The sequence below is a fragment of the Notolepis coatsorum genome (genome assembly GCF_963971535.1).
Source record: "Notolepis coatsorum genome assembly, chromosome: 1".
Classification (NCBI taxonomy): domain Eukaryota; kingdom Metazoa; phylum Chordata; class Actinopteri; order Aulopiformes; family Paralepididae; genus Notolepis; species Notolepis coatsorum.
In genome coordinates, this window is record NC_140165.1 from 209,236,671 (window position 1) to 209,250,950 (window position 14,280).

At 44.3% G+C, this 14,280-nt stretch overlaps 1 protein-coding gene across 3 annotated transcripts in view; it reads left to right on the forward strand.

The window, feature by feature from the left end:
* Window positions 1–14,280, forward strand: part of fam118b (family with sequence similarity 118 member B) — a 57,302-nt gene that overhangs the window by 20,376 nt on the left and 22,646 nt on the right. For all 3 annotated transcript variants that reach the window (XM_084327588.1, XM_084327586.1, XM_084327587.1), the window contains exons 5-6: window positions 2,143–2,271; window positions 4,399–4,696. In XM_084327588.1, the coding sequence (XP_084183714.1) occupies window positions 2,143–2,271; window positions 4,399–4,696 (427 nt within the window). The remainder of the gene's footprint in view (window positions 1–2,142; window positions 2,272–4,398; window positions 4,697–14,280) is intronic.

The window sequence follows — 14,280 nt, forward strand, 5'->3', positions numbered from 1 at the left end:
GTATGGATTTTTCCCACTGTTTATAATGTAAACACTGGCATGTCCCTACCAACTACTCCATGGATCCTCAGAATTACTTCTCCTGTAGCCTAATTAACATGTGTTTTAGGTCTTTACCTAGAGAAGTAGTTGGGGGCACCTTATTAATTGTATGTTTCTAGGCAACAAGGACACTGCTGTGCGTGACACAGCATCCAGACAGGGATAGATTAGCCTTCGAGGTCCGTACATTTTGAATGAACCATGTTCTTTTTCTTCACAATTATCTTTGTTATAAGAATGAGCTAGCGAAGCAGTTTTGTTCATGTAGATGTATTGTTTTTTGGGAATAGTCACACTAGTTATCATTGTTGCCACAGAGTTTAGCAACTGGATATGGAATGACAACAGTGAAAGTGGGCGGGACAGAATAATGTGATATGGCTGGTGGAAACACTGGCATAAAGCGGCAAAAAAAAGAGAGCAAGCAGCCTATCAGATTTAGACGAGGAAATTAGACAAGAAATTACTAAAAAACTAAAGAAAATTAAGGTGTAGACCTGGGTGTTGAGTTCAAATTTAAAACACAAACCATGATGGTTGAATGTTAGTTGTTTGCTTGAATGTAGCATCATACTGATTTGTTTTCTTATGGCTGTCATGTGAAGGGCATGTCTGTAATTGATTAAGAACACATTGTGGAGCTCAACATATTCTCGTTTGTAAATTTGCATGCAGTGCAGTGTGCACAACCTTGTTGTGCCAAACAGTTCATAATAACTTCAAAGGAAAGCCATGCTAGTACAGTAAATAATTTAAATACACTATAGCATATTTGAGCAGTTATATCAAATATTGTGGGGCAAGAGTATCTTTTGTTAAAGCCCTTGTGAGTTGATAATACAGTTTAAATAGTTTATTAGCAAGTCAGTTCAGTTTTCCCTGATGCTTGAAAGCCGGTGCCAGACTTTGACATCTTAAGTGCCTGTAAAGCTATTTCTGTAATAAAGAGCAATGTAATGACAGTGCATGTACTGTATATGGAGTATTTTAAGTGAATATTAAGATAACTGACAATTAGAGAATGTATACGGTTGCAATTTAATTTAAATGTCAGTGGTCATGGAAATTATATTATGGGTTATTGAAAAGTTTAGAATCTTTGTCTGGAAATGCGTGGGAACCCTGGCTCTAATGTAGAACCAATATAATGAACTAGGCTTCGATACATTATTCCCTCTGTAATTGCTTTGGAGATAACACTTCAACCTCAACAACCTTTTGTCACTGATGACAGATGGGAGCAAGTTTGCAGAGGTCAAAGTTCTAACCACCCTTCAGCCGACATGGTCATATTTGATAGATTTACCAATATTTGCATTTAGTTACAAAAATAGGACTGAACAAGAAGTATGGATTTTCCCCATTGTTTATAATGTAAACACTGGCATGTCCCTACCAACTACTCCATGGATCCTCAGAATTACTTCTCCTGTAGCCTAATTAACATGTGTTTTAGGTCTTTACCTAGAGAAGTAGTTGGGGGCACTTTATTAATTGTATGTTTCTAGGCAACAAGGACACTGCTGTAATGCTGTATCCAGACAGGGATATATTAGCCTGCGAGGTCCGTAAATTTAGAATGAACCATGTTATTTTTCTTCACAATTATCTTTGTTATAAGAATGAGCTACGAAGCAGTTATGTTCATGTAGATGTATTGTTTTTTAGGAATAGTCACACTAGTTATCATTGTTGCCACAAAGTTCAGCAACTGGAAATGGAATGACAATAGTGAAAGTGGGCGGGACAAAATAATGTGAATATGGCCTGTGGAAAAACTGGCATTCACACGTCTGTACCAGCTACTGCTCCATTAAACCTCTGACTTACTCCTCCTGTAGCCTAATTAACATGGACCTTCAGGTCTTTACTCAGAGAAGTATTATGTCATGTGTACATTATATTCTGCGACTTGGGCACGAGTCGGCCCAAGTTTTATCCCAGACTACTTTGCCTCTCAGGATTGGTATTTATGCTTTGTCTCCATCAGGGCTAATATCCTCTCACTGCTGTTTAAAGTGATTTTACTCCCCGTCCAGCCAGAGCAGGAATGGGTGCAGTGGTCTGTGAAACGAGCCTCTCTGTGTGTGTGTGTCCCAGGTCTTGGAGTGGGCTCAGGAGAAACGGAGGCTGAGTGTTCTGCACATCCATGGTGTTTACACTAACCCCAGTGGCATCGTACTGCATCCTGCTGGCTACCAGAACGTGTTGAGGAACACCGAGGTTATGGTGAGCGTTCAAATTAAACAGATTTTGGGCAGTTCAGGAAAAGAAAGAACAGAAGGATGTACTTGGATCTGAACCACTGTATAATATAATTAGGCCGCAACTAATAGGTGCTCTTTGGTGGGCGGGTACAACACAAACACTGACAAAACACTGGATACATTTTAAATATAAAATATAAATGATCATCACCCTCCTGTCACTGTAAGTGAAAGTACATACGTGCAATTTCAGTGACTTTTTCATGTCCAATATTACTATGGAAGTCAATGGGGAAATCAGACAGGAGAAAGTCACTGTATTGTTGACTTATATTGACAGGAGGATGATGATTTGCATTGTCTTTGAACCCAGAGGGACTGGAATAACACCAAAATAACACCTATAAGTCAACTACATATCATACTGTGTTGAAGTGTACATACAGAAATAAGCACAACAAAAAGGCACAGTTTGACAGGGGAAACTTTTTTGACGTTTATTATTGTGTGGAATGAATATAAAAATAACTGTAAAATGTACCAACCTGCAATAAAAAATGTATGATAAAAAAAAAATAAGACAACAAGGCAAGACAAAAGTAAGGATAACAAATCAATTAAAACATGTCCATGAGCTAGAGGCATCGTAGCAAAATGCAGATTTACCCTGTTCCAAGCAAACTCGAGGGACCTTAACACTTTCAGTGCCCAGCAGGGGCCGCACATTTAGTGCTTGAATGTCCACCATCCGCTTCAATGTTAACGTTAATATCGCCTAATCTATGTTTTCAATTATGGCTATGTGTCTAATCTGCCCGTCGCCCATCAATGACTCATTTTCCAGTCAACATTGTCGAAGCGGATTGTTTTTTTATCGGTTCATTTCCATTTTATAGCATTTTGAAAAGCCCTCGTTTTCAAGAAGAAAAAAATCCCTGATAAACGCTGATGTACTGTAATATTCTAGAACGTTGTAATTTTTCGGCCTATTTATGAATCGTTTTCAAATAAACGCTAGATTATCGATAGTATATGTGTACGTATGCACGCTGGTGCCGCAAGCTGTAAATCGATTATCTTATTTCCTGATCACTCGCACAGTCAAAACAGCCATATCACATATAGGGGGAAAGCTTATATCTCCGTGAAAAAAGGTCTGATTATCCTAAGACTGGTAAAATAGATTCCTTACCTGAGATCAGATGGTATCCAAATGGATTATTCCAATTCCTGATCGCTATTCCAAAAATCGATCCTTTTATTGATGATACAATGCTACGTACTGTAAAGACATATTACACGCTGTCATGAGGGTCCATAATGAATCTGATCGGCTCCGGTTACATGCGTGAGAAGTAAAATGTGGATTCCGGATTTTTTTTTCTCATAGATTTTCATTGAGTCCAATCCAAAAGGGTGCATTACCATCTGGGAGTCGATAGGGGGCGCTTTTTTCACATCTGAGCGCCTGGTGGGGCAGGCTTACCAACGGTAGACTCGGTTGATGAAATATGAATTCAGATCGCTAATAAAAAAAATAAAACGAATATTCTAGTTATGGGCATTCAACCCGCGGGCTGATAACCCGAGAAATCTCGTTATGGGCATTCAATGTGTTAAGGACCAGCCAGTCACTAGAACGGGTTCCATAAGTTAAAAAATTCCATTCCAATAATGATGTTGTATAAGGAGGTAACCTACCAATAAGGGCCTTAAAAATTAACAAATACCATCAGAGGACCAACCAACCTTCTCATAAAGGACATAGTGATGAGTGTTGCATCTATCATTAGTGATGCATCTGAGGGCAGAGTCTAGGGATCTAAGGGTTGAGGCTGCAGCATGTATTGTACTAGTGTCTGCTTTGTTGGTGGGAAAACAATTATAGAAATAATGAATTTTGTGCATAAGAATTTCTTGTGAGTGCTTTTTCTTGATTTAATAATCTTTTAACAATTGAATCTCAATTACAGGTTAGACTTCTCATATTTTGAGTGTATATTATTTTACACATCATTTTTACACATCCTTTTTTGTTCACGTGGGTGCCAAGAATTCTAGAGGCCACTGCACCTACTGTCAGTCATTGCTAGCTAGTCAACACTAGCATTGCTAAAACTAACAAAGAGTTTCCTGTTTTTTTAATCAGCGTGAGATCCAGAAGCTGTACGAGACCAAGTCCTTTGTGTTCCTGGGCTGTGGGCGCACAGTAGACGACACCACCTTCCAGGCTCTGTTCCTGGAGGCGGTCAAGCACAAGTCAGACCTGGAGCACTTCATGCTCGTCCGGCGCGAGGACGTGGGCGAGTTCAAGAAGCTCCGTGATAACATGCTCGACAAGGGCATTAAAGTGATCTCCTACGGCAACGAGTATTCAGACCTACCTGAGTACTTTGAGAGGCTGGCCAATGAGATCTGCAACCGGGACATGTCGACCAATGGCTGGGGTAAGTGAAGTAGTCCTGGACGTCCCCTTAACACATTGAGTGCGTGCCTTCCGGTAAGTGACCTGGCCTTGCCGTCCATTAACCCCATGTAAACGTAGTTGTAGTTTGTAGAGCTAAACCTATATTTTATATTATAGCTATGGGTCTAATAACGCCGTCGATTGTCAGTGAGTTGCTTCCAGTCAACGTGCAAAAAACAGATTATTTTTTCAACCGTTCATTTCTGTTTTATACCGTTTTGAATATGAATATAGTTTGGGTGCTTCTGAGTAATTCCAGGAAAAAGACGCAAAAACAGCATTTTTGTGTAATTCAATAAACACGTCATTTTTCGCCTGATTATTGAATCTTTCTGAAATCAACGCTAAATTATCATTATTATCCTTCCTCGTGCATACATGAAATGTGCCCTGGAGCGCGGCGTTCCCCCCCCTCCCCTCCTGCACCCAATGGCACACAGCCACACACATAAAACACAGATCAATCGCGGTAGAAAGAAATATCAGATCAACGCAAGCTTTTATATATAGAGTCCTTACCTGGTATCTGATGTAATGCAAAATAAAGTATCCAATTATCTGATCGCCATTCCAGTTATCCACAGCGATCATGTCTCCGACGTTGTTGGGCATTGCACATGAACGGGCGGGCGGGGTCAGTTGTCCAAACCATCCCTACAAGCGTGTGTTTTGCCGGAGTGTTTAGGACCCGCCCCCACGCCGCAGCTCGGTAGAGAAAAGATACTACCCCGTTTCTAATGGAGTGCAATAATGGCCGAAGGCATTAGAGGGCGGTTTAAGACCGTCTGCCAGCTCAGACACACTCAGAACAGTATGCACAAGGTGCCCCGCTGAATTATGAATGGCAATAGCAATTAAAATAAATACTGTGATAAAAACGTAGTCAGTGTTTCCCATTAATTACCTCGTATAATGAACCAAAACCTTTTTTTTATAAAAAACTAAATTAATTTTTTTCTTCTTTTTTAAATATAAAGTTTACCAATAGGGATGTATCAGTAGTATTGGTAGTAGTCGTAATAGTAATCCAGTATATATTTTTATTTTCTAAAAAATAAACCAGTTCAACACAGGTAACCACTTTTGCTTCATTTCTTTGATGGCTCAAATGTATGCGCTATAGTCCGGGAGCCATAGCCTGATTTATAGGTGAACCTTGTTTTGTCGGTTGCAATATTTTTTTTTTGCTGTTTCTTGGAGCTTGGGGGTACCTCCTCAAAATACAAGAGGGTGCTCGGTGATATCCCTTGGGCATTTTTAGATATTAACCCCTTCATGCCCGAAAATGCCAAAATCACACAAAAATAGAGATTTATGAAATTGCATGCTGAATATAAATTAAATGCATCAAATTACATTCTCATGTTTTTTTCATACAAGGGGTGATGTGAAATTAATATTAACATTAATATTAACATGTAAAATCTTCAGATATTAACCCCTTCATGCCAGAAAATGCCCAAATCACACAGAAATAGAGATGTATGATATTGCATGCTGAATATAAATTAAATGCATCAAATTACATTCTCAATGTTTTTTTCATACAAGGGGTGATGTGAAATTAATATTAACATTAATATTAACATGTACCATTTTCAGATATTAATAACCCCTCCATGCTCGAAAATGCCCAAATCACACAAAAATCGAGATTTATGATATTGCATGCTGAATATAAATTTAATGCATCAAATTACATTCTCTAATGTTTTTTCATACAAGGGGTGATGTGAAATTAATATTAACCCTTTCAAGCCAGGCTTGTAAAACAACTTTTGTAGCAGTTATAAGCAGTGACACACACACTTAAGTTTGCCTTGTGTTGGTCCATAACTAAATAAAACAAGTGCACACTCACTGGTGTGAAGGACAAATCTCGCAGATGCGTTACATACTGTATTAGGGTCTTGAACATCCTACCCTGAAACATGTACAGAACATTGTGCATGGCAAACCATGCACTTTACAGCTGCACTTCTTCGAGGTACACAGGCCTGGCTTGAAAGGGTTCATATTAATTTCACATCACCCCTTGTATGAAAAAACATTAAGAGAATGTCATTTGATGCATTTAATTTATATTCAGCATGCAATATCATACATCTCTATTTCTGTGTGATTTTGGCATTTTCGAGCATGGAGGGGTTATTAATATCTGAAAATGGTACATGTTAATATTAATGTTAATATTAATTTCACATCACCCCTTGTATGAAAAAAACATTAAGAGAATGTAATTTGATGCATTTAATTTATATTCAGCATGCAATATCACATCTCTATTTCTGTGTGATTTTGGCATTTTCGGGCATGAAGGGGTTAATATCTGAAAATGTTACATGTTAATATTAATGTTAATATTAATTTCACATCACCCCTTGTACGAAAAAACATTGAGAATGTTATTTGATGCATTTAATTTATATTCAGCATGCAATATCATACATCTCTATTTCTGTGTGATTTGGGCATTTTCTGGCATGAAGGGGTTAGCGCTCTCGGCGGTAGCGTTTTTGGGCGGAGCGCTCCCAGCGCATAAAGTTGAAACTAGTTCAACTTTTGGAGAGGAGCGGCGCTCATCAAGGTAACTTTTTTCGACCGACCAATCAACATCGAGCAAGTGGTGGAGCCGCGGCAGTCGCGAGACTCAGGAAAACGCTCTGAGCTTTTTTTGCTTTTCAAATCGGTCCGTCTTGAAAAAAACGTCCCCGGTGGACACAAAGCCTAAGTGTGCTTTCACACCAGAGCTGTTTGGTCCGGAATATCGGACCAGAGTTTGTTTCCTCGGATAGTCCACTTTTTTTTTGGTGGTGTGAATGCTCAGTCGAACTCTGGTGGGGACCAAACACGCGAACACTGGTCCGCCTGAAAACGTAGGTCTCTGTTCGCTTCATCGGACCAAACGTGGACCAAATATAGGAAGTGAGTCACCTCTCACGAGCAGAGCGCTAAATTACTACCTAACCAATCAGATCTGCAATATGAGGTAGCGTCACGAGCAGAGCAATGTGTGTGGACAAGAGGCGGGTTGCTACGTTTACTGTAGGGAGGGGCGACCCATGTTTTTTTTTTTGCTTCGAAAAGAGGGAAATCCTCTCAATATGCGGGACATTTGGTCAAATGGCTGTGCAGTACAACCAAAAGCGGGACACCTGGGCCCTCATTCATCAAGTTTTCTTGGAAAATGTTCTATTTCCACACGTAAGCACATAATTTAGAATGTGTGCACGCACAAAAAAAATGGGATTTATCACACGTGCGTACACAGGTCCTACGCACACCTGTCATGATAAATATCACCTTGCTTCTACGCTGAGGCTTGTGCACACTTTCACGTATTTGCATACCAAAACCGCCCCGATTAACCATATACGGTAATGGAACACCCCCATGAAATGTGGAAAAATGGACTAAACCGAGGGAAGCGTGTTATGAGACAGGCTGACAGACGTGTACACGTACGGTGATGTCGGATATGATATCTATTAACCATTGCTGCCTGGGCAGCGCAAACACTAATAAAGACCGTGCTGGAATATGACTGCCTTTTTCCGTTTTGTTTGATTAATACCCAGGGATTAAAGTTCTCCTCAATTTTATTCCAAATCGCGACGGATTTTCCGTCAATTTTCTACCTGCTGCATATGATTTCTAGAGGCATACAATCTATTTTGATGTCAGTATTGGGTAGCCTATATAAACAATAATACGAGAGCATATACAGGAACAATGAATCTCACTGCCATGTATGATGTAGCCTGCCTATGTGATCAATACATGAACTTGAATTCCATCATGTTTGTGTGCGGGAGCTCACAAGGCTGTTGTCACAATGGGTGGTAGTACAGTAATAACAGTCTACACAATATCACGATGGACCATGCCATGTAGCCTATGTTCTATTATGACATGATCTGTGACGACAAATGTTCTAGAATGTTTGATTATGACATCATACTCTGACAGCATGCCTATGATCAATAAAAACGCGAACTTGAATCCCATCATCATATTTACATAGTCTGTCCACTATCTTTATTACTTTGTTATTCCCCCCCCATCTATGTAAAGCGACCTTGCATGGGTCTCTTGAAAGGCGCTATGTAAAATGAAGCTATTATTATTATTATTGTTGTTGTTATTATTATTATCATGTCTGTGTGCTGAGCTCAGTGAAGTTTCAACGGAGCGAGGTAATCTATTCTAATCAACAAATTGAAGTAGAAAGCATTCCGTTGTGGCCAATCTTATTTGGAAACATGACACAAAATAATAGTATGTCGCTTTTTATTTGAAACAATATTTAATGGCGTTTGGAGGTGGGTGTTCTGCTTCTGCCCCCCATGCCAAACAAGCAAGCCAACCTTTTGTTCCCGCATGAGCCCGTTATAATTACTGTTGTGAAGGATCAGATTAAACCGAATATATATATTTATTTATGGATATATATTTAATAGTATTTGTATATCGTTTGATATCCCTTGTATATTCCTTGTACATATACACGGAATATCCCTTTATTCTACTACAGCCCATAATAGTTAATTCTCTTATTGGACAAAAGGACCAGGCGCCGGGGACCGGCCCCTGGCGTTCAAGTTCAAAGGTACCGACGAGACATGCCCTTACTAGCCCCAGCTCCGCGCAGGAATACGGCTACCGAAAGCAGAGCGGCACTACTTGTCCACCGTGCATATAAATATGGCGCAAGAAATGTAGAATTCCTCTTAGTCCTTTACCCTTCTACCCAACTAAGTAACAAGACGTGAAGCCTCACCCCACGATACCGCGTGCGGTGTAGTACGGCCTGTTTGGCCTTAGAATAGCAGTGAGACCTCGTGCGAATTAATAGCTGAATTGCCAGAGTTTGGCACCGTATTTCTATTAAGTAATAATAGTCTATTTATGGTGCATCGTGCGGTTAGAGTTCTAAAGTGAGCAGCAACCCCATCGCTTCCTCGTGTTATCTAGAGTCTTAACCAGGTTGGGCAGACCACACGTGGTGCTTTCATCCGAGGAGTTCTAGGCGAGGACCGAGTGGACCTGCACATTGGATTACCTACCCCGACGACTGCTGAGCCCTATACGGCATGGAATATCTATTTGCTTTGGTGCTTTGATTTGTGGAGCGGATAATCGCCAACACCGGTGAGTGTTGGATTTACCCCGAGAGGAGCCAAGGTGAGACGGCGCTCAGACCAGACTGAGGTCGCCTCGCTTCTTCTCCGTTGTGGACCTACAGCTGCAGCTGCGGCTATCGTCTGCAGGAGAGCCCAAGTGTATTCATCTGTGGATCAAGATTCTACGGGCACTGTGTTCTGTACCTGAATTCTCCCTAGAAATCGTTGACCAGACGGGATACAGCCGACGGCTCTCCTACCCCCCCTACTGGCTTACAACCGGCAGGACCCTTTACAGTATATCCCGCTATAATCATTAAGTGCCATCGTTATAATTCCCTAAGAGCCAGGTTGTATACTTGCTTCCTGCGTAACCAGAGATTGGACATTCAGTGTTGATTTGCCTACGAATACTCATTTGCCTTACAAGTGCATTCAAATCATAAATGTAATAAGTAACTATTATATGTACCTTTTGCTATATATTAAATATTTGACTATTACCTTTGTGTGGACCTGATTTCATATGTGGGAAAGTGTTCATCATACTTAGATATCATGTACTGTATGGCCAGTAATTAAAGTACATAAAGCGGTAGTGGTTTAATGATACCATACTTATCAATACAGTCAGGGAATTGTACCCCTCAGTTACAATTGGTCCTTCGAGCCGGATGGTAATTAGTGTAATATTAATATAGTGGTATTAATATTGAAATGGCCTATGATGAACACTCCACGAAACGGTCCTCCTAAAGTAGAACGCCCGCAGCGTAGACGACAGCCACCTCAGTACTTAGAGGATTACGCTGCCAGTATACTACCTAGTCTTCTACAAACGGTAAACGCGGTAAAAGTAGAAAGTAAAATTATGTCCGACCCTATCAACCAGGATACCCCGACCACAGAGGCCCTAGTGGGTTCTAATGTAACTGACCAAGCTCACGGTGGGGACCAGGAGGGAACTGACACGACTTTACCCCCCGCCAAGACCGAAGAAGTAGTCCCCCCAGAGCTCCGGGAGGAAGACAACCCTCCAGAGACGGAACTCTGCACGGAACAAGATGAGGAGAGCGCCGAGGAGATAGAGCTCCAGGACTCCCCGCAGGGGAACGCATCCCCAACGAGTACAGCCAGGAGCGGCTCACCTCTACAAGCATCTTCCCCCAGCGAGGCGGAGAGGATGCTGTCACAGGCGTTCTTCGCCAGCCTGACAGCCTCTACCGAACGCGATCGACTTCAGGGTGAACGCGATCGACTTCAGGGTGAACGCGATCGACTCCAAGCACAGACGCTTAGCGAGCGCGAACAACTCCAAGCGCAGCAACGGAGCGAAGAAGAGCACATACGTCTGGAGCTGAGACGCCTTCAGACGGAAGAGAATATGGCAAGAGACCGGGCCGACACCCAGCGTGCCGCTGCCGGTGCCCAAAGAGAAGCAGATCTCACCAAGCGCGACGCCGAGCGCGACAGACTACAAGCCGAGCGCGACAGACTACAAGCGCAGCTAATGGAGCAGCTGATCACCAGGGCAACACCCCCTCCCTCCACAAGGGGTTCCAGGGCCTCGTCAAGACACGTGTCAAGGGCACCCTCCCCTGACCGAGCAGGCGACCTTGAACTCGACCACCAGAGAGAGTCTACACCCCCCTCCGAACTCCTTCCCCGACCGGTCCAAGTGAGACCCAGCTACAAGGAAGGAACGGCGGACACCGCGGAGAGGCTAAATAAACGACTACAGGATCTAGATGACCTGGCAGAAGAAGAAGAGGGAGAAGAGGAGAGTCAAGCCCGACAGCAGCACATTACTCCACAGGACCAGGAGGTCCAGTACAGCCCAGGCTATACCCCCGCGGCTCTGCGCTACAGACCCCCGACTCGTTTCACGGGTGAGCATGACGCACGACCAGTCCCGAGGAATAGCACCTGGACCAGCGGGCCATGGTACCCTGCCAGTACCAGCCCACCAAGAGGCGTAAGAAGAGACTCGCCCAGGAGGCCTCTCTTCCAACGCTCACCGATGTGCCAGCCATCCATGGCGTCATACATTGGCACACCGACGTTTCCAGACTTCACCCATGAGAATCGAGCACAGTACACGGAGCTCCGGATGTGCTTAGAGACAATGATGGTGGATGTCGCTGATGAACGCCACAAGTATGCAATATTATTGAAGCACCTGAAGGTGCCCCGAGCGCACAACATAGCGCTAGCCTATGCCACCTCTACGACCCCATACACCGCGGCTCTAGCAGCGCTGGACCAGAGATATGGACGTATATGGGATTACGTAATACAGGAGATAAGGCATATTGACCGCCTACCCCCAGCAACAGACAATCGCTCACTAGACGACCTGTCTATAAAAGTACAATCCCTAGTAGGGATGCTGGGGGCGCAACGAGAAAAGGGTATGCACGAACTATACGCAAACTCGAACGTCGAGAGGATTTTAGAGAAGCTGCCGCCCGCCCGACAGGAGCGCTTCAGGCGGCAAAGAGACCACCGTGATCCTAACGGTCCCGAGCCATCCCTCCTAGACTTAGCCGACTTCCTGGCGAGAGAAGTCAGCAGCCTATGGCTGGATACGTTCGTGCGGAGCACACCAAGCTCCAGAGAGGGACCTAGGAGAGTAAACGATGGCCGAAGATCGGTGACTGTCATGCACCAATCAGAATCAGTACCGAGCAGCAAGAACCACAGTACCCCCTCGATGAAAGAGAAGTGGAAGATGGTGTGTCCGTACTGCGAGAAGGAACACTGGTTGTCACAATGTGACCAGTTCAAGAAGATGACCGCTGAAGAAGTGAGTCACTGGATAAAGTCCAACAGGCGCTGTTACCGATGTGCGCGCAGTCACATGGCAGCCGAGTGCCGCCTAAAGAAGAGGTGTAGTCGGTGTGACGGAGCCCATCTGGATGTCCTACACGACAGTAACAAAAGAAAGCCTGCACCATCCAGCAGCACAAAGGCAAGTGTTATGTACATTGACCCCGCTAGCAGCAGCGGCGCCCAGGTGCTCTTAAAGGTGGTCCGTGTAACACTGAGTTACCAAGATAAGATCATGGACACTTACGCCGTCCTTGATGACGGGTCAGAGAAGACCCTTCTCCTCGCGTCCGCTGCGGCCCAGCTGGGGCTACGGGGGAGCGAGAACCAGATGACTATTCGGACAATAAGACGAGATCTAAAGACGATAAAGGGCGAGAATGTCTCCTTCACTATCGCAGCAAGCGGGCAGCCCGAGAGACGGTACAGGATTACCAATGCTTTCACCAGCCAAGAAATAGGACTATCGCAGTACACCTACCCCATCGCCAAGCTGATGGAGAAATATGTGCACCTGCGTCAACTCCCCATCCCGCTCATAGACGGTGCCACCCCGACCCTGCTGATAGGCTCCGACCATGCAGACCTCATAGTCCCGATAGACCGGGTCCATACAGGACCCAGAGGTTGTCCTGCAGCAGTCGAGACCCGCCTAGGATGGACATTACAAGGCCCCCTCGCCAAGTCTCCTAACCGAACAGCAGCCACTAGCTGCCTCCACTCCAGAGCGACAGAAGGAGACACCACACTCCTGCAGCATGTCGAGAGGCTATGGACACTAGAGACAATGCCCTTTAAGAACGAAAAGAAAGACATTCGTTCTAAGGAAGATATCTACGCTATAGCCCTCCTCGAGCACGGGACAAAGAGAGTCAACGGCAACGGAGTGATGAGATACGCAACTCCACTCCTGAGGCGAGAGGGAATGCCCACCTTTCACGCCACAAAAGAGGCGACGGAGCGGTATCTATTGAACACAGAGCGGCGCCTAGCCAAAGACCCCGCTCAAGAAGCTGTGTACCGCGCTGAGATTAACAAGCTAATCACAGCGGGACACATAAAGAAAATTGACTGGCGACGTCGTGCGCTGCTCCGCGCCTCCCTGATCAAAGACGGCTTTGATCTCCGGCAGCGGGCCAGCAGCGACCCCCCAGTACTGCGCAGCCTCTCCCCCGAGGACAAGACAGCGAGCAGCGACACCTGGATGGCGACCATCCCAGGAGAAGCCCAAGAAATGACACTAGGACTAGTCTGGCGCTTCAAAACAGACTCGCTCCATTATAGACACAAACCCCTGATCAAGGAGCAGGGAAGGTCGACGGCAATACCGACCACCAGACGGAGTGTATACAGAACACTCGCCAGACAATATGACCCGTTGGGATGTATTCTACCTTACACCACCAGGGCAAAGATGATTGTAAGAGCGCTATGGGACAAAGACCAGGGCTGGGACGATCCCATACCCGAACACCTTGCATCCACATGGAGAGAGTGGGAGACGGAACTCCGCTCACTCCCAGGTGTTAATATACGCCGCAGCTACTTCCCACCCACAGTGAGGCCAGAGACATGCAAGATCGACCTGCACGTATTCAGCGACGCCTCCGAA